The 19236-nt window shown below is 60.7% G+C and overlaps 1 protein-coding gene across 1 annotated transcript in view; it reads left to right on the forward strand.

Moving 5' to 3' along the window:
* LOC100582140 (lysine-specific demethylase 4B) overlaps nucleotides 1–17512 on the forward strand; it is a gene marked incomplete at its 5' end in the record, with an annotated part of 44534 nt that extends 27022 nt beyond the window's left edge. The window contains 8 exon segments of the mRNA XM_030808979.1: nucleotides 918–994; nucleotides 1278–1333; nucleotides 1619–1727; nucleotides 7900–8085; nucleotides 8180–8344; nucleotides 8652–8771; nucleotides 14306–14398; nucleotides 15253–17512. Coding sequence (XP_030664839.1) covers nucleotides 918–994; nucleotides 1278–1333; nucleotides 1619–1727; nucleotides 7900–8085; nucleotides 8180–8344; nucleotides 8652–8771; nucleotides 14306–14398; nucleotides 15253–15429 — 983 coding nt within the window.
* Nucleotides 17513–19236: the final 1724 nt, after the last annotated feature.

Here is a 19236-nt window from a genome sequence, read left to right on the forward strand (position 1 = left end):
TCTCTTTCCCAGGCGTGGGGGGCAGTGGCAGGAATTGGACTTCCAGGGCAGGAGGAGGGCTTTCTGGAGACGTTTAATTTTCTGTGGCCCTGGCCAAGGCAGGTGGCCATAGATCTCTGGCAGTTTCCTCCTGGCGGGGGCCTGCCTGGGGGCTTGCTCCATCTCCTGGCTGGGAGGCTCTTCACTCTGCTTTGCTGGGCCTGGGTTTGAGACATGCCCCTGGGCAGATGGACTTCCTGGGGGAAGGGTTGCTGAGGGTCCCAGGCCTGCCACAGCCGGGCCACCCCAGCCAGGGCTACCCCAGCAGGTGCCCCCACCCCCAGCCGTGCCTACCACCCCGCTGCTCTGGAGGCAGTGAGGTCCCCGCCCCCAGCCTCTTCAGTGGGCCACCTTCCACACTGTGGGGCAGTGACCCCCAGCAGAGGCAGAGCCCTGGGGGGCAGGCGGCACCCCCGCCCTCGCTCTGGGGGCATGACTCGGCCTTTCATGCCCTTTCCCCATTTCCAGACCCAGGGCCACATCCCACAGTGAGTTGCCCTTGTGGCTTTGACCTTTCTGGACACAACAGGAGGAGCCGCTGTTGGGCGTGCAGACCCTCAACAAGGAGGGGCCCTCAAGACACCACCAGGCTGAGCGCGGCAGACCCAGCTGGAGCTCAGGGGGCCCTGCTCCCTCTCCTGCGTCCTCCTTCCACACAAGTAGCTTCCAGACCTTTCTCTTGCCCCACATGCAGTGGCCGGGACTGAAGCTCAGAGGGTGGCAACAGCACGCCTTCTGAATGCTGCAGCTGCGTGCGGAGGCCTCACCACTCCACATACGGACGCTGGCCCCCGAGTTACCTGGCCCCTCCCCCTGAGTCTCGGCCCCCCAAGTCTCACCTGCCCCCCAGATCTCAGCCAGCGCCCGCTGTCTTCCAGGTTGCTATGGCATCCGTCCCGAGCTGGTCAATGAAGGCTGGACGTGTTCCCGGTGCGCGGCCCACGCCTGGCCAGCGGTAACTCGCTGCCCGAAGCGGGGGGGGTGCTCGGAGAGGCCTGGGCCCCGGCCCCACTCCCGCGGGGTGACTTTGGGGTGCAGTCTCCCCCTCCATGGGCCTGGGTTCCTTCGTCTCTGCCCTGAGGGGGTGGAACCCAAGGGATTCCCACCTGTCACTTTGGTGGCTGCTAGGTTGAAATATAAGGACCATGGGCTGGGGACGGTTGGCAGATCAGGCCCCAAGCAGTGTGTGGGGAGCCTGCTCCGAGCCCTGCTCACCCAGGGCTGTCTGGTCTCCACAGGAGTGCTGCCTGTGCAACCTGCGAGGAGGTGCGCTGCAGATGACCACCGATAGGAGGTGGGTGGCACCGTGCGTGGGGGCTGGAGGGCCGGAGGGGAGCCTACCCTGGGCTGAGGCTCTGCAGGGTGTGACCCAAGTGCCCAGGGGTCGGCCATCACCTCCACATAACCGCCCCGTGTCATGGATGGGCTGGCCGGGGCTGAGGAGGAGCATATGCCTGCCCTGACCTCCCTGAAGGTCCCCAGGCCATGACCCAGCTGACAGCCACATCACGCCCAGCCCCTCTGTGACCAGCCCAGGTCCTCAGAGGCGCACCTGACCCCGCCCCACCTGCCCTCCCAGGTGGATCCACGTGATCTGCGCCATCGCAGTCCCCGAGGCGCGCTTCCTGAACGTGATTGAGCGCCACCCTGTGGACATAAGCGCCATCCCCGAGCAGCGGTGGAAGCTGGTAGGTCCTTGCGGTTGAGGCCCACCCTGCCCGTGCCTCTAGGGCTGCCGGCCAGGCTCGGCTCCCCACCTGGGCGATGTGGAGCGGTCTTTCCTCCAAGCTCTGTGTCTCCATGGGGGTGGTGGGCAGCTTTCAGGAAGCCAGTGACCCCAACTTCAGCAGGGGTGTTATTTTTTGAATCGTTCCCCGAGGTGCAAGGTACAAAAGTCAAAAGGCACCAAGGGTGCCAGAGATAAGCAGGCCCCGTCAGGTGCGGCCTTGGGGGCATCCTCTGCAGAATCGAGCACCCCATGCAGCTTCCACTTTTCCACAAAAGCAGAGGCGCCGCACATGCCCCGACACAACCAGGCCGTCTGATCTTTGTTGTTTTTCTAATAATTATAACAAGCCTGGGCAACATGGTGAGACCCCATCTCTATAAAAAAATAAAAAGCAATAGCTGGGCGTGGTGGCACACACCTGTGGTTCCAGCTACTGGGGAGGCTGAGGTGGGAGGATCGCCTGAGCCCAGGATACCCAGGCTGCAGTGAGCTGTGATCGCGCCATTACACTGCAGCCTGGGCGACAGAGCCAGGCCCTGTCTCAAAAAAAAAAAAAAATTGTAACAATGCTTAGCATGAGATCTGCCCTCTTAAGAAGCACTGGAGGTCCAGTGGTGGGCAGCAGGGCTCTGCGGCCCGCTCACCCGTCCTGTATAACTGACACTTCACACGTGCTAAGCAGCAGCTCCCTCCGCCCACCCCAGCACCCAGCACTCTGCTTCTGTGTGTTTGCCTGTGTTATAGACCCCATGTGAGTGGGATTGTACAGTCTTTATTCTTCTGCAACTGGCTTCTTTCTTAAGAGACACGGTCTCTCTCTCTGTCATCCAGGCTGGAGTGCAGTGGAGTGATCACAGCTCTCCACAGCCTCAAACTCCTGGGCTCAAGCGATCCTCCCGCCTCAGCCTCCTGAGTAGCTGGGACCACAAGCACGTGCCAAAAAATTAGGTTAACTCCCAATTTTTTTTTTAAAAAGATAGGGTCTTACTATGTTGCCCAGCTGGTTTGGAACTCCTAGCCTTGAGATCTTCCTGCCTTGGCCTCCTGGGTAGTTGGGATTACAGGCGCGAGTGGTGTCTTTCATTTGGCATAATGTCCTCAAGGTTCATCCACATTCATTCAACCAAATATGGCCAGAGTTCCTTCTTTTCATGGCTGAGTAATGTTCCGCCGTGTGGATGGACCGCGTTGTGTTGATCCGGGCACCCGCCGATGTCTCTGCCTTCAGGCTGTTGTGGGTTGCGCTGCAGCTGATGTGGGAGTGTGGTTGTGGTTTGGAGATTCTGATGTCATTTCCTGTGGATGAGACCCAGCAGTGGGCTTGCTGGACTGTTGGGCAGCTCTGTTTTTAGCACTGGAGGAGACTGCTCTCCCTTGCGGCTGGACAGACTCCCATTCGCACCCCCAGGGTGCAGGGCTCTCCTCTTCCCCTCATCCTCACCCACACCTACCTTTGACTTTTTTGTAGCAGCCGCCCTAGCAGGTGCGAGGTGGTCTCGCTGTGGTTTGGTTTGTGTTCTCCTGGTGGTCAGTGATGCTGGGCATCTTTGCACAGTCCTGTTGGCCATCTGCATGCCATCTTTGGAGAAACGTCTGCCCTGCTCCTTCGCCCATTCTGTGCCTGGGTTGCTTGGCCTTTTGTGGTTGAGTTGGAGGATCTCTGCCGCTCCACTCGTGGCGCACATTGAGGCCCCCCTGTAGATGTGCGCAGCCTCCTTGGGCGTGGCGGGGCCTCGTCGTGGGGTCTTCTGAAGCTTCCTCCTGCTCTCAGTAATGATGGCCCCCCTTTGGGGAACCCCTTGGAGCCACAGGGCAGTCAGGGAGTGGTCAGTGCTGGCCACCAGCTGGCTGTGCACTTGGGACAGATTCACGACCTCTCTGTGCCTCAGCCGTACCTTCTATGCTGTGGGGTTGCCACAGTCCCCGCCATGCAGGGTTGCAGTGGTGTGAGCTGGGCCCACTCCCTAAAGCATGGACCACCCCGTCTGAGCACTAGCAGCTTCTCAGGGCTTGTCAAATCTGCAGCCTTGTCCCCCCAGGCCCCCAGGGTCACCCACTGCATTTGATCCACACAGTGAGAGCCTGTGGGGTCATCCTGCACTGTCTGTTCTGCAGGTGAGGAGCCTGGGGCCTGGAGGGGCTTGGCCGATGATGGCCCGGGCTGCAGCCCTGCAGGGCTGTCTGCAGCCCTGCAGGGCTGTCTGCTGCACACCCTGTAGCCCACCTGTGCACAAGGCACTTGGGGCTGTCCACGCCTGCTGGAAAATGGCACTCAGCTGGCCCTTTAAGTCAGCTTCCTGCAGAGCCTTGGGATCTGGCCCAGAAAGATGAGGAGGCCAGGCCCGGTGGCTCGTGCCTGTAATCCCAGCACTTTGGGAGGCCGAGGTGGGTGGATCACCTGAGGTCAGGAGTTCGAGACCAGCCTGGCCAACATATGAAACCCCCATCTCGGCGCGGTGGCTCACGCCTGTAATCCCAGCACTTTGGGAGGCCGAGGCGGGCGGATCACGAGGTCAGGAGATCGAGACCATCCTGGCTAACACGGTGAAACCCCGTCTCTACTAAAAATATAGAAAAAAAAATTAGCTGGGCGAGGTGGCGGGCGCCTGTAGTCCCAGCTACGCGGGAGGTTGAGGCAGGAGAATGGCGTGAACCCCGGGGGGCAGAGCCTGCAGTGAGCCAAGATCACGCCACTGCACTCCAGCCTGGGTGAAAGAGTGAGACTCCGTCTCAAAAAAAAAAAAAAAAAAAGAAAAGAAACCCCATCTCTACTGAAAATGCAAAACTTAGCTCTGCATGGTGGGACATGCCTGTGATCCCAGCTACTCGGGAGGCTGAGGCGGGAGAATCGCTTGAACCCGGGCAGCGGAGGTTGCAGTGAGCTGAGATCGCGCCACTGCACTCCAGCCTGGGCGACAGAGTAAGAAAGACTCTGTCTCAAAAAAAAAAAAAAAAAAAAAAAAAAGATGAGGAGAGCGAAATGCAGACGTTGCTGGGGCCGCGTCCCCACTAAGGGCTGTGCATGTGGCAGCGCTGATGGGGAGGACACGTTTGTCCCCGTGCACTCCGGCCTCTGCACATGTGTCTCGTGGGCCCCTGGAGGCTGGGCGTGCAGCCAGCAGCACCCAGCAGCGTCCTGCCTGCTTTTCCTGCCTGGTTTATCTTCCCAGCCACGGACACAGTGCCTGGTGTTGACATTCAGGCTCATGTGGAGGTGGGGCTGGAAGCGGACACATCAGTCTGGCAGGGTGGGTCTGCTGGGGAGACCCACGAGGGTGGGACTGATGCCGGCCACAAAGCCCGGGCTCCGGTGCACTGGTGCGAGGTGCCCACGAGCCTGGTGGGCTTGGATGCCGTGTTTGGAGCCCACAGGTGCTGGGCCACCTGGGTGGGGCCATGCGGGCAGTCACAGAGGCTCATCTGGAAGGGGAGCCCTCTTTCCTCGTTTGTGGAGTGGAGTGTGCAGTGGGTCACACCAGCCTGGCCGGGCACGGCCGGGTGATTAGGAAGCCGGCAGCCCGCGGGTGATGCTTCCAAGGCACCAGTGACTCAGTCCACAAACGTGGGCGTAAAAGTCCTCATGATTCAGGTGGAGTGATGGTGCGGTGCACAGTGCAGTGATAAATCCTCCCGCCCCAACGCCTTATGGATCATCTGACATTTCCAGAACGCAGCCTCTTCATTACCGGTGCTTGTAACGATGAATTAAAAATCCTTTTACACAAGGCCCGCTTGTACTGCTTAATGGAGCTTTGCAAGGAGGTGGCGGTTAACTCCTGCTCGCCCAGCCACCTTCGTGGGCCACGGGCAGGCTGCAGGCATGGGGCACTCACTCCTGGTTACCCATCCATCAGTCTGTCTCCAGGACTTCCCCAGCCACCGGCTCAGGGCTCCAGGCAGTCCTGGTGAGTCAGGGGGCTCCGGCTGGCCGCCCGCCTGGGCCAAGTTACCACCAGGTTCTCAAGGCGTGCTGCTGAGAAGCCTCTCACCTACCGCTGGCAGGTTCCTGGCAGCGAGCAGAAGCACTGGGAGCTCCCTGGAGGATCTGGGGGGTCTGGGAGGGACTTGGGATGGGAGGAGGCGACTCCAGGGCAGCAGGAGGGGTGGGCAGTTGCACCAGCTCTCTCTGCTGCCCACAGTCCTGCCTGCAAGGGCAGGGCTCAGTCAGGAGGGAGGGGCTCTCTGCTCCTCAGGGGTTGGGGTTGTGGTTGTTTGTGAAAGCAGGTTGTTGGACAGCCACCGCGCCTCAGTGTGTGACAGGCTGAGGACACAGCATCATGGGTAGTACCTAGCGGTGATCACCTGCTTCCTCCAGGCTGTGGTGCCCTGCACACCTCCGAAGCCCACCCTGCGTTGTCCTCACAGCCCTGTGGCCTCCGAGGAAGGACACCGAGCTGGGAACTTCGAACCAAACACCATTGCCTGGGCCCTTCCAGGCCCCCCAAGGGCCGTAGACCCTGACTTCCTGGCCCACACTGGCCTGGGCCAGGCGAGCACTGGATGTGGGTCTTCAAACTGCAGCTGCCAGGAAGGGAAGTGATGGTCAAGAACGCCTGCTCGACCTCCTGTGGCCACAGCGCGTGGCGTGACCGGACCTCGCCTTAGGAGGGGTGGCTCTGGGCAACCTCGGCCCCAGGCGCAGCTCCTGACAAATGGTCCCATGGGTCCTGGGGCAACGCTCTTCACAGCGTGGAGATGCGGGGTCACGGGCTGCCTGTCACCACGGGGCGGAAGGGGATGGTGCTGTGCACCAGGCTGCCCCGGGGCTGGGTTTCTCCTGGGCCTGGGCCGAGGGGTGGAGGCCTGTGGGTGACGTGTTCAAGACGGCTCAGCAACCCCACCTGACAGTGTCCAGGCGGGGCCTCTCCCCCACCCCCAGGCCCCCCAGCGAGCGTAGCCTCCACTCCTACACACCGGCCACTCTGCCGGAGGGGGAGGCCGTGCTGGAGCACTGCCTGGTGCGTGTTGTGTGATGGGAGAACTGGGTATTGACAGTTTAATAACAAGATCTCGATGCCGTCGATCGGCGCTGCTCCAGGCCCTTGGCTTATCTGGCTTTTGAACATGGTTTATAGAGCAGTGACGGTGCCGCTTATTAAATGCTTAGCTGGGCCCGGCGTGGGTGTGGCGGCCGCCAGGGCCCCAGTGCTGGCTCGGGCAGGTGTTGCAGTGGGAGCCTCTCGGGATGACAGGTGGCTCCGGTGCTCCCTCCTCACCACGGAGGCTTCTCTGGGGGCTTCTTGTTAAAATCCGACATAAATGACCCGTGCGGTGGCTCATGCCTGGAATCCCAGCACTTTAGGAGGTCGAGGCGGGAGGATCCCTTGAGCTCAGGAGTTTGAGACCAGCCTGGACAACATAGCAAGACTCCACCTCTACAAAAGTTAAAAATTAGCCAGGCATGGTGGTCACGCCTGTGGTCCCAGCTACACAGGAGGCTGAGGTGGGAGGATTGCTTGAGCCCAGGAGTTGGAGACCGCAGCGAGCTATGATCGCACCGTGCGCTCCAGCCTGGGTGACAGAGCAAGACCCTGTCTCAAAAGAAAAAAGAAAAAATCCTTCACTCTAACTATTCTAAAGTGTGCCACTCCATGTTTTTTAGTACATTCTGAGTTGTGCCAACTATCACACCGTCTAATTCCAAAATAGTTTATCACCCCATGAAGAATGGGCCCCATTACCAGTCGCTCCCATCCCCCACCCTATGCCCACAAGCCCGCTTCCTGTGTCTGGGGGTTGCCTGCCCGGGGGGTTGCAGATCACGGGGTCACACGGTCTGCGCTCACCTCCTTGTCCCCAGGGCACATCTCTGTCACCACGTGGTTCCTCTCTGGCTGAGCGACACCACGTGGGGCTCTTTGGTGTCTGTCCTAGCAGTCAGTGACACGCAGGGGGAACGGGAGAGGACTCCCCGGGGGCTGAGCAGCAGGAGGCTGGGTCAGTGGGTCTGGAGAGCTTGGCCAGGGAGGCTGTGGGCTCTCGGCTGCAGAGGGGGACCCTCGCGGGGCAGAGCACAGGGCCACTCCCGCGATGCCTCGCTTGAAGGCTGTGCCGGGAGGGGCCGGGACCTCCATCCCAGGGTCCCTAGGGAAGCTCGAGCCCCATGTCCCTGCCTGTGTCCCCGTCCCCAGAAATGCGTGTACTGCCGGAAGCGGATGAAGAAGGTGTCGGGTGCCTGCATCCAGTGCTCCTACGAGCACTGCTCCACGTCCTTCCACGTGACCTGCGCCCACGCCGCCGGCGTGCTCATGGAGCCGGACGACTGGCCCTACGTGGTCTCCATCACCTGCCTCAAGCACAAGTCGGGGGTTCACGCTGTGAGTGCCTGCTCGCCTCTTTGTCCCCGGCCCCTGGCTCCCGCCCCTACTGACACCCGCGCTGACCACCCCCACACCCTCCGCATCCTCCCAGGTCCAGCTCCTGAGGGCCGTGTCTCTAGGCCAGGTGGTCATCACCAAGAACCGCAACGGGCTGTACTACCGCTGCCGCGTCATCGGTGCCGCCACGCAGACCTGCTACGAAGTGAACTTCGACGATGGCTCCTACAGTGACAACCTGTACCCCGAGAGCATCACGGTGAGCTGTGGGGCGGGGCCGGGGGAAGCTGGGAGTGGCCTGACTCCAGATCCCTTCACGGGGTCCCCTTGTCCTCAGGCCCCAGGCCCCTTCAGGAAAAGCACTGCTCACTGTGTTCTGCAGAAACAAAGCAGAAAGCGACCCGCAGCCAGGGCTCTGCACCGCCCTGCTACACCAGGCCCCCGCAGCCGGCTCTGGGGCTTCAGGCAGAGAACCTCACTTGCCAGCGCGGACAGGGTCTAAAACCCAGCGACAGCCCCCAGCGTAGTGTGGCCAGGACCTCACCTCCCGCCTGTTCTCCCTGCAGAGTAGGGACTGTGTCCGGCTGGGACCCCCTTCCGAGGGGGAGCTGGTGGAGCTCCGGTGGACTGACGGCAACCTCTACAAGGCCAAGTTCATCTCCTCCGTCACCAGCCACATCTACCAGGTAAGCGGGGGGCCTGGCAGCCCCACCATGCCTTTGCCAAGCTCTTCTTGTAGGTGCGGGGACAGGAGGATCACACCCCTGGCCCAGGTGCCTTTGCCTGGGGCACTGGCGGGTGTGGGCCATGGTTAGTGAGGGCCACAGGGCCCGGCTGAGCCTTGGCTCACCTGCCTGAGTTAGAAGCACAGGGCTGGTTTGTTTTCAAAGCTAAAGGGGCCTCCACTTGGGTGACATTCCCCTTTGAGACACCTTCTCAGTTTTTCTTAACATAAGTTCTCCCTTTCACTGTTTTGGAGTGTACAGCTCAGTACCCCTGGGTTTTTTTGTTTTTTTTAATCAAATTGGTAGTGAGTTTCTTCTCATGACTATGGAAGAGAAATTATTTAAAAGTGTGGAATCTTAGACCGGGCACAGTGGCTCACCCCTGTAATCCCAACATTTTGGGAGGCCGAGGCAGGTGGATCACTTGAGGTCAGGAGTTCAAGACCAGCCTGGCCAACATGGTGAAACCCTGTCTCTACTAAAAATACAAAAATTAGCCGGGCTTGGTGACAGGCACCTGTAGTCCCAGCTGCTCGGGAGGCTGAGGCAGGAGAATCGCTTGAACCCGGGAGGCAGAGGTTGCAGTGAGCCGAGATCACACCACCGCACTCCACACTCCAGCCTGGGTGACAGAGCGAGCACTCAGCCTCAAAAATAAATAATTAAATGAAATAAAAGTGTGGAATTTCAGGAGGAGAGCTGCCCATATCCCAGCAGCTAGAAGCGTTGCTCCCAAGCCTGGTGCCACACTTCCCTTGAGCTCCCCTGGCTCGAGGCTCCCGGGAGGAGGCCATACCTGGTCTCTTCCAGTCACATCTGCCCCATTCGAGGAGTGGGAACGAAGGCTCACTCCTCACTCAGAGTCACCTGGGGTCACGCGGTGGGTCAGCCGGTGACGTCCCGGCCTCAGCTCGCACCCTGAGCCCCAAGTTCTTTGTAGACATCGGAGTTCAGCTCTTTACGGTGTCGGTTAAGGTGAAAACCCCGACCCCTGTGATGGTTCCGAGGCGCGTTAAGAAAAGGTCCCGCATCACCCGCCAGACCTGAATGATCTGAAATGATTGAGTGTCACTGAGCATCCAGGACCTCCCCACCCTGGCCCCGCCGTGCAGGCCGGCCCCGCCCGGTCACCGCTCTCGGACCTGTCACTGAGCATCCAGAAACCTCCTGCCCCCGCCGTGCAGGCCGGCCCCGCCCGGTCACCGCTCTCGGACCTGTCACTGAGCATCCAGAAACCTCCTGCCCCCGCCGTGCAGGCCGGCCCCGCCCGGTCACCGCTCTCGGACCTGTCACTGAGCATCCAGAAACCTCCTGCCCCCGCCGTGCAGGCTGGCCTCACCCGGTCACCACTCTTGGACCTGTCACTGAGCATCCAGGACCCCCCCCCACCCCCCACCCCCTGCCGTGCAGGCCAGCCCCACCCAGTCACCGCTCTCGGACCTTGCAGGGTCTTCCCTGCTCCTTGAGAAGGGGGTGGTTTCAGGGACAAGCCATCCCCATGGCCAGCCCTGTGGGAGCTACCACCAATCTCCAGACACTGTCACTTCTGCTCAGCTCCAGCCTTCCCTGGGGAGGCTCAGGCAGCTCCTTGGACTTCCTGATTGTGTTAGGCTTAGTCCAAGGGCAAGGTTGATTTGCACCCCTTAGCCCATCCCAGGCAGCAGCAAAAGAGAATAATCCCCGCTCAGATCACCTGGCAGCTTTTCTCTCAGGTTATGAGTTTCAGGCCGGGCTGGGCTCAGTGGTTCACACCTGTAATCCCAGCACTTTGGGAGGCCGAGGCAGGAGGATCACTTGAGGCTAAGAGTTCGAGACCAGCCTGGGCAACAAAGTGAGACCCCCGCCCCCTCAATCTCTACAAAAAATTTTAAAAGTTAACTGGGCATGGTAGTGTGCGCGTGTAGTCTCAGCTACTCGGGATGCTGAGGTGGGAGGATCGCTTGAACCCAGGCGGTCGAGGATGCAGTGAGCTGTAACAGCCATTGTACTCCAGCTTGGGTGACACTGAGACCCTGTCTCCAAAAAAAAAAAAAAAAAAGAAATCTCTGCCGGGAAGCAGTCTGGTGCATGTAGTACACGGCAGGATGGGTGGGGTGTGTGTGACGGTGACAAGACCCTCCGCCTGCCCCAGGAGCCTCAGAGTCCGGCCCAGGCAGGTCGGACTGGACTCGGAGGAGGGGAGGTTGAGCCAGGACCTCTAGAACCCCATGGAAGTTTGCTCCAGAGATCAGGCTGAGCATGTGCCAGTCTCTCTCCCTCCCTCAAGAAACCTATGAAGATGATAGAAAACACACGAATAGATAAATAGCCATTTATAACGTACACAGCACAGCCATGCTGGAAAATGACAAGGGAGACTCAGGACGGGTCTTGACAACATCCCACAGAGGAGGCGCCGGACGCAGCCCCCGCCCTGGTGGCGAAGGAAGTGCCCCCAGGATCATTGTCATGTCACCAGAGCCCAGGCAGGGCCAGCGTCAGGGGAGCTCACCCCAAGGAAGCCAAGCTAATGAGACAGTCAGAAATGAGATGACGCCAGCCAGGCGCGGGGGCTCATGCTGTGATCGCCGCACTGTGGGAGGCTGAGGTGGGCAGAGCGCTTGAGCACAGGGGTTCGAGACCAGCCTGGGCAACACAGCAAAACCCTGTCTCTACAAAAAAACAAAATTAGCTGGGCATGGTGGCACGCACCTTTAGTCCCAGCTACTTGGGAGGCTGAGGTGGGAGGATCGCTTGAGCCTGAGGTTGAGGCTTCAGTGATCCAAGATCACGCCACTGCTCTCCAACCCAGGCGACGAAGCAAAGCCCTGTCTCAAAAAAAAAAAAAGATGTCACATCTCCAGAGTGCTCAGGGGTCGGGGGCAGAGGCTGTGGAATCAGGAATGGGTGGTATTGGAAGCCAGCAAGCCACCGTGGAGCACGCGCCTGCTGCAGGTGGTGGCAGGACCTCGATCCCACGATTCTGCAAACGCCCACTGTGTGGTGGCCAAGGAGGTGGGGCTGGAGCTGCCTGCCCCGAGGCCAAGGCCTGGTCAGCAGGGGGGTGGGGGGCTGGGGCGGGCCCAGGTGACAGCAGGGCCGAGTGGATGAGACCCCCACATGCCGAGGCCCCAAGAGCCTCCCCGCCTGTCCGGAACACTCGGAACACGTTTCCCTCGCACGTGACCCCTCGAGATGCTTCTGAGAAGTGCCGGGCAAGACGTTGCCACAGGGAGCCTGGGCCGAGGCACACGCTTCTCTGATTTCCTGTAGCTGCAAGTATATCCAGTTTTCTCAAAATGTTAAAAAGCAAACGCCTCCTTCAGAGCTCGCCCCGTGGAGACTCATAGTGAAAGCAGGTTCCAGGGAGGCCCCTGGGAGGAAACCAGTCTGAGTCTCCCATCAGCCCCCAGTTCCCAAATGACCCGGGCACAGAAGTTTCCCCGGGAGCCCACTTGGACCCGGCAGTGTGAGCGCCATCCTCCTCGGCGGTGCTGCGCTCCTGAGAATCTGGGGCGGATCTCCCCAGTCTTCCTGACCCAGAAACCTGAGCCAGTTTCCGCTGAGTTTCTAGAACGCGCCTTCCCCTCCTGGCAAGGCTGCTTCTGTGCCTGCCTGAATCACTGTGTGCCGCGCCTGCCAGAAGCCGAGAGGCCGAGTCGGGACTGGGGAGCTGGGGAAAGGCAGCAGGTGGACCCTGGGACTCCTGGGGTGGGAGCTCTAAGACCTGCTGCTGCCCGTGGCAAAGCGGAGCCTCCAAAACCTGCTGCTGTGCATGGCAAAGCAGAGCCTGGCCACGCCGGGGGTGGAAATCGCTTTCCAGGGTGCTGGGGCTCCGACACCAGGACTCCTCTACCCAGACTCTCCTCACTGGACGGACGCTGGGAAGGGGCCTTCTCCCGGTGGCTTTCTTCTACAAATGAGATGGGCGGGACGGGGCAGAGGGTGGCACCCATGTCCTTGGTTCCCGGCAGGCTCCTCCACACATCCCCGAGAGATCTGTGCTGTCGTCCCAGGACACGGCCCAGAGGCAACCGGCCATCCGAGAGTCCACACTGGGCACTCGCAGCCCTGCTTCTCCTGCCGCCTGCGCCGGCCAAGAGGCCTGTGGAACCCACAGCAGACACTCTCTCCAGGGCCTACATCTGTGTCCATCCCTACCCATCCCTGGAGGAGTCACAGGGACCGGCAGGCTTGGCTGCCCCAAGGCAGGGTCTGTGCCCCCTTAGGGAGGTGCTGTGATCCCGGGCCCCCACCCTGCACACTACCTGGGGCATCTGGCCCCAGACACACTTCTGTGATGGTCTTAGTGTGTGACTTTTGTACACTTCCGTGACGGTCTTAGTGTGTGACTTTTGTACACTTCCGTGACGGTCTTAGTGTGTGACTTTTGTACACTTCCGTGATGGTCTTAGTGTGTGACTTTTGTACACTTCCGTGACGGTCTTAGTGTGTGACTTTTGTACACTTCTGTGATGGTCTTAATGTGTGCATTTTGTTCGTTTTGTGACGGGGTCTTGATCTGTCACCCAGACTGGAGTGCAGTGACATAATTAGAGCTTACTACAGCCTCGACCTCAGCCTCCTGGGTAGCTGGGACCACAGGCACACGCCACCATGCCCGGCTTGTTTTGAGTTTTTAAATGTGAAAAATGAGCCCTCTGCTATGGGAACCTTCTCCCCCTGGAGCAAAACGGCGGTCAGGGCCAGGGAGTGACCCCAGCACCTTTCCTGGCTTGGGAACACGGCGCCCATCGCAGTTATGAGGTGGGCCTGGAGACACGCCCCTCTGTGGCACGCCCTTCATGGGACGGTGTTGAGTTGCCAGAGGGCCCCTGAGAGAATCTCCACGAGCCTGAGCTGGCGCCAAGCTTAATGAGGATGAAGCGGGGTGCTCCCAGTGCCCCTCACCAATCGGGCATCTGCTGCCTAGAACAAGGCACCAGCTGGGGAGACTGGAAGGGGGTGATTTGTGTCTGAGTTGAAGGGAAGAGGTGACTGAGCTCTTTTCAGGGGGCCACACATAAGCCGGGGACCCTGTCCTTCACTTTCTGGTTGGGGGCTCCTGAGCTCAGGCGCCTGCGTCCCCCTGCCCGGCCTTCCCTGCCTCCCAGGCTCTGTTAGGGTGCTGCGCCTCCTGCCTGGCTCTGTGTCCACCAGTGACTCTGTTGCCTTGTCCTGGGGCTGTGTCTTCATGGAGACAGATGTCTGTCGAGCTGGGAGGAGGTGAGGGGTGAGTGCTCTGTCTCCATGTGGAAGCTGCAGAGCCCCTGCCTCTGCCCCAGGCTGTCCCGACCTCCGTCATCCTTGCTCCATGGTACGGGACCCTCCGCCTGATCCTTGTTTGCTGCCGGCGGTGTCAGAGGTGGACATGAGCTTCAGCTCAGCTGCATGTGGCCTCTAGCAGGCCCTGTACACCCAAGGGGGCCGGCCTCCCAGCTCTTGAGGCCGTGGCCTGCCTGGAGCACCTGCCATCCTGGCAGTGCAAGGCCCCTGAGAGCCACTTCCCCCTGCAGGTGGAGTTTGAGGACGGGTCCCAGCTGACGGTGAAGCGTGGGGACATCTTCACCCTGGAGGAGGAGCTGCCCAAGAGGGTCCGCTCTCGGCTGGTGAGTGCGCGAGGCCAGCCTGGTGGCTCCGGGTGACTCAGGGAGCCCGTCTGGACGAGGCAGGGCACAGACTGTGTCTTCCAATGGCGCGGACCACCCCCTTCTCCTACACCTCTGCTGGAAGGGGGTCCTGGCCGCCCCAGCACAGCTGGTCCACGGGCTCCTAGCAGGCGACCCTTCCTTTGTCTTGACTCCGGGCGCGCAGCTCCTGGGCGATGCCGTTCATGTGGGGAGGGAGGGTTGGAGAAGCCCCGGCCCGTCCGCTTGTCACGAACGCAGAGCAGACCCACCCAGCCCTGCAGACCCATGCTGCCCGACCCTGCACAGGGCAGCCTCTGAACCATCATAGGTTTTGGGGCACAGGTGAAGTACGGGCACCCAAGTTGTCGGCTTAAAAAAGCTTTTCCTGAGCTTTTTCCTTATTAAACGGGAGCCTGAGTCCTGGAGGCAGCGGAGGCAGCGCCAGCTTTCGCTCCCGCAACCCTCATGGGCTTCCTTTATTCTGTAATGGAGAGGCGAGGTGTTGAGGGGCGGAGCCCGTGGGGGAGCTTCCTGGTCCTGGCCACAGCTGCTCAGCCTCAGAGGGGTCCCTCGGAAAACAGATGGGAGCTGCCAGATGGATGGTCCCAGCTCCAGCCAGGGCGCCCACCCCACTAGGGGGCCAGAGGCTGGGGCCGAGTGCAGGGCCCCTCCGCTGGCAGGATCAGGGGTTCACACGAAAACGGGAGCCTGCTGAGCAGCCCCCACAGCCATCAGGGCTCTGTCCAGCCGGCTCCTCTCAGAGGCCGTAGACAGTGGCTGGGCCCGCGCAGTGTCTCCACCATGCTAACTGCTGTGCTTCCGCTCTCCCACAGTCACTGAGCACGGGGGCACCGCAGGAGCCCGCCTTCTTGGGGGAGGAGGCCAAGGCCGCCAAGCGCCCGCGTGTGGGCACCCCGCTTGCCACGGAGGACTCGGGGCGGAGCCAGGACTACGTGGCCTTCGTGGAGAGCCTCCTGCAGGCGCAGGGCCGGCCCGGACCCCCCTTCTAGGACAGCTGGCCGCTCAGGCGACCCTCAGCCCGGCGGGGAGGCCATGGCATGCCCCGGGCGTTCGCTTGCTGTGAATTCCTGTCCTCGTGTCCCCGACCCCCGAGAGGCCACCTCCAAGCCGCGGGTGCCCCCTAGGGCGACAGGAGCCAGCGGGACGCCGCACGCGGCCCCAGACTCAGGGAGCAGGGCCAGGCGGGCTCGGGGGCCGGCCGGGGGAGCACCCCACTCAACTACTCAGAATTTTAAACCATGTAAGCTCTCTTCTTCTCGAAAAGGTGCTACTGCAATGCCCTACTGAGCAACCTTTGAGATTGTCACTTCTGTACATAAACCACCTTTGTGAGGCTCTTTCTATAAATACATATTGTTTAAAAAAAAAAGCAAGAAAAAAAGGAAAACAAAGGAAAATATCCCCAAAGTTGTTTTCTAGATTTGTGGCTTTAAGAAAAAACAAAACAAACACATTGTTTTTCTCAGAACCAGGATTCTCTGAGAGGTCAGAGCATCTCACTGTTTTTTTGTTGTTGTTTTAAAATATTATGATTTGGCTACAGAGCAGGCAGGGAAAGAGGCCCGGTAATTGGAGGGGGAGCCTGGGGAGGGGGCAGGACGCCCCGGTTTCGGCACAGCCCGGTCACTCACGGCCTCGCTCTCGCCTCGCCCCGGCTCCTGGGCTTTGATGGTCTGGTGCCAGTGCCTGTCCCCGCTCTGCGCCTGCTTGGGGGAGGCTCTCTGGCGGCCGCCCCTGTGCACCTGGCGAGGGGAAGCCCCGGGGTCTGGGGCCTCCCTCCATCTGCGCCCACCTTTGCAGAATAAACTCTCTCCTGGGGTTTGTCTATCTTTGTTTCTCTCACCCGAGAGAAACGCAGGTGTTCCAGAGGCTTCCTTGCAGACAAAGCACCCCTGCACCTCCCATGGCTCAGGGCGAGGGAGGCCCCCAGGCCCTTCTGGTTGGTAGTGAGTGTGGACAGCTTCCCAGCTCGGGGTGCAACCCTGAGCAGGTCGGGGTTCACAGGGCCAAGGCAGGCCTTCAGGGTCCTGTTCGCCTGCTTCCGAGCAGGGACAAGGCCTGGTGTCCTCGCTCCACCCGCCCACTCTGCTGTCACCTGAGGGGAATCTGCTTCTTAGGAGTGGGTTGAGCTGATAGAGAAAAAATGGCCTTCAGCCCAGGCTGGGAAGCACCTTCTCCGGGTGCCTCTCCCTCACCAGCTGTGCACCCCTCTGGGGAGCCTTCCCCATCTTAGCTGTCTCCCGCCCCAGGGAGGGATGGAGGGGATAATTTGCTTGTATTAAAAACAAAAAACAGCTGAGGCAGGAGTTGGGCCCAGCCTGGGCCATGTAGTGAGACCCCATCACTACAATTTTTTTACAAATCAGCTGGGTGTGGTGGTGCACACCTGTGGTCCCAGCTACTTGGGAGGCTGTGGTGGGAGGACTGCTTGAGTCCAGGAGGTTGAGGCTGCCGTCAGCTCAGATTGCACCACTGCACTCCAGCCTGGGCAACAGAGCGAGACCCTGTCTCCAAAAAAAAAAAAAAAAAAAGCAATGTTTATATTATAAAAGTGTCCTGACGGTCCCCGGGCTAGAGAGGACTGAGGAAGACGGAGAGAGTGTTACGCAGGAGCAAGCCTTTCATTTCCTTGGTGTGGGAGGGGGGCGGTTGCCCTGGAGAGGGCCAGGGTCGGGGAGGTCGGGGGGTGTCAGCCAAAACCTGGAGGTGTCCCTCTGCACGCAGCCCTCGCCCGGCGTGGCGCTGACACTGTATTCTTATGTTGTTTGAAAATGCTATTTATATTGTAAAGAAGCGGACGGGTGCCCCTGCTGCCCTTGTCCCTTGGGGGTCACACCCATCCCCTGGTGGGCTCCGGGGCAGCCTGCGCAGACGGGCCACAGAAGGGCAGGCCGGAGCTGCACGCTCTCCCCACAAAGGTATCTCTGTGTCTTACTCTGTGCAAAGACGCGGCAAAACCCAGTGCCCTGGTTTTTCCCCACCCGAGATGAAGGATACGCTGTATTTTTTGCCTAATGTCCCTGCCTCTAGGTTCATAATGAATTAAAGGTTCATGAACGCTGCGAAACCCCGTTCCATGCCCCGGCAAGTGTCTTCATTTCTGAGCCTGTGCTAGGGGGGACCAATGTTGGGGCCTCCCTGGGGTGGGGCTGCCCGCGCCCTGTTCTCCTGGGAGAAGGTTTGCTTCCAGAGCTGGATGTCCCTCCCCTCCCACTCTCCAGGGTCCCCAACACGCAGCGGCTGTCATGCCCCTCACACTGTGGCCAGGCTGGGTGGCTGGGGCAGCGGACCCCATGATTCCCCCTCAGTTCCCTGAAGGCCTGGGCCTGGCCTCACTTGTCCCAGCCAGCAGCTGCCCTGTCCCTGTCCCCAGCCCGGTTCTGGTTACACCTGAGCCCCGAGAGCGTCGCTTGTGGTGGTGGTGGCTGGCGGACCTGCTAGGCGCTGGGGCTCACGGCCCTGGATGGCCACTGGGACCCAGCAGTCCTGGCCTCGGTCACTCACTCAGTGCCCAGCCCCACCAGGCCTGGAGTCGGCAGAGGGGACGCGGGAGACCTGAGCCTCCCTCAGGGAGGTGACCCTCCTGTGCCTGGTGTGCTGCAAGAACATGAAGAGGCCCCTGTGGCTGGAGCAGAGGGAGGAGGGGGAGGGGGGGAGGAGGGGAGGCAGGTTGTGCAGGGCCTTGTGGGCCTCGGGAAGGACTTGGGCCATGACCCTGAGGGAGGTGGGAGCCATGGAGAGCTGTGGGCAGGGGAGGGATGGGCCCTGACTCAGGTGCTCACAGGCGCCCTCTGGTGATTGCTGTGGGGAGGAGACAGGATAAGGGCAGAAGCCAGGGACCAGGGCAGGGGTCAGGTGTAGTGAGAAGTGGGTGGACTCTGGATGCATTTTCAGTGCAGAGCCAATAGGATTTGCGGATCACCCGAGCCCCTGGAAGGAGGTGTTAAGCTGGGAGGGGATTGGATTTGAATGCCAGACGTCCAGGTGAAGATGCCGGGTCTGGGGAGGCCGCCCCAAGGCAGGCGGTCAGGGGCCGTCAGCTGGCAGGTGTTGGAACTAGAGGACGAAGTCACCTGCAGGGAGTGGGTGGAGGTGGGGTGGGACCCAGGACTGGGCCCTGGGTGTCTGTGGTGGGACGGGGCCTGGGACACCCGGAGGAACCCAGGCGCAGCAGCCAGGGCTCGGGGGGATGCGGCCAGGCCATCCCTCCCTGGGTCCCGGCATTCCCTCTGCCGAAGGAGTATCCACTTGCCTGCTGTGCGAGGGCTTGTGTCCTGAACAGGGGGTGCCCTTGACAAAAGCTTTGTCCACCGACCGCCCCCAGCACCGAGTCTCCTTTCTGGGGCCCTCCCGCCCCCAGCATCCTCTCAACACTGCCAGGACTCAGTTCCCCTGTCTGCTGCAGGTGGGGAGGAGGGACCCGGGGTGGGGTGAAGCCTATGGCCACAGGAGGCTTGGATGCTCCACCTGCTACGATTTCCCGACAAAGACTGTGCCCCTCTTTTCTCTGTCTCGAGAGCCTTCCCTGTGTGCGGTGACAGACACAGCCTGAAACCGAAGCCTCTGGGGTGGCCCCCGCCCCGTCCCGGGCCCTGTGTGGCATTGACTGATGGGTCAGCATCCCCGAGCTTCCCCGAGCTGGCAGAGGGGCCCTGGCAGGAGCAGGTGGTGCCTGCAACGTCCTTTTCAGTGTTCTCCAAAACGCTCTAAAACAGGAAGGCAGTTCGGGACAGGCCGTTGCCGTCTGCTGAGCAGATTAAAGATGAGTGGATAGGTCCCCAAAAGTGCCACCGTGC

The sequence above is a fragment of the Nomascus leucogenys genome, unplaced genomic scaffold (assembly GCF_006542625.1).
Source record: "Nomascus leucogenys isolate Asia unplaced genomic scaffold, Asia_NLE_v1 000996F_61624_qpd_obj, whole genome shotgun sequence".
Lineage (NCBI taxonomy): Eukaryota > Metazoa > Chordata > Mammalia > Primates > Hylobatidae > Nomascus > Nomascus leucogenys.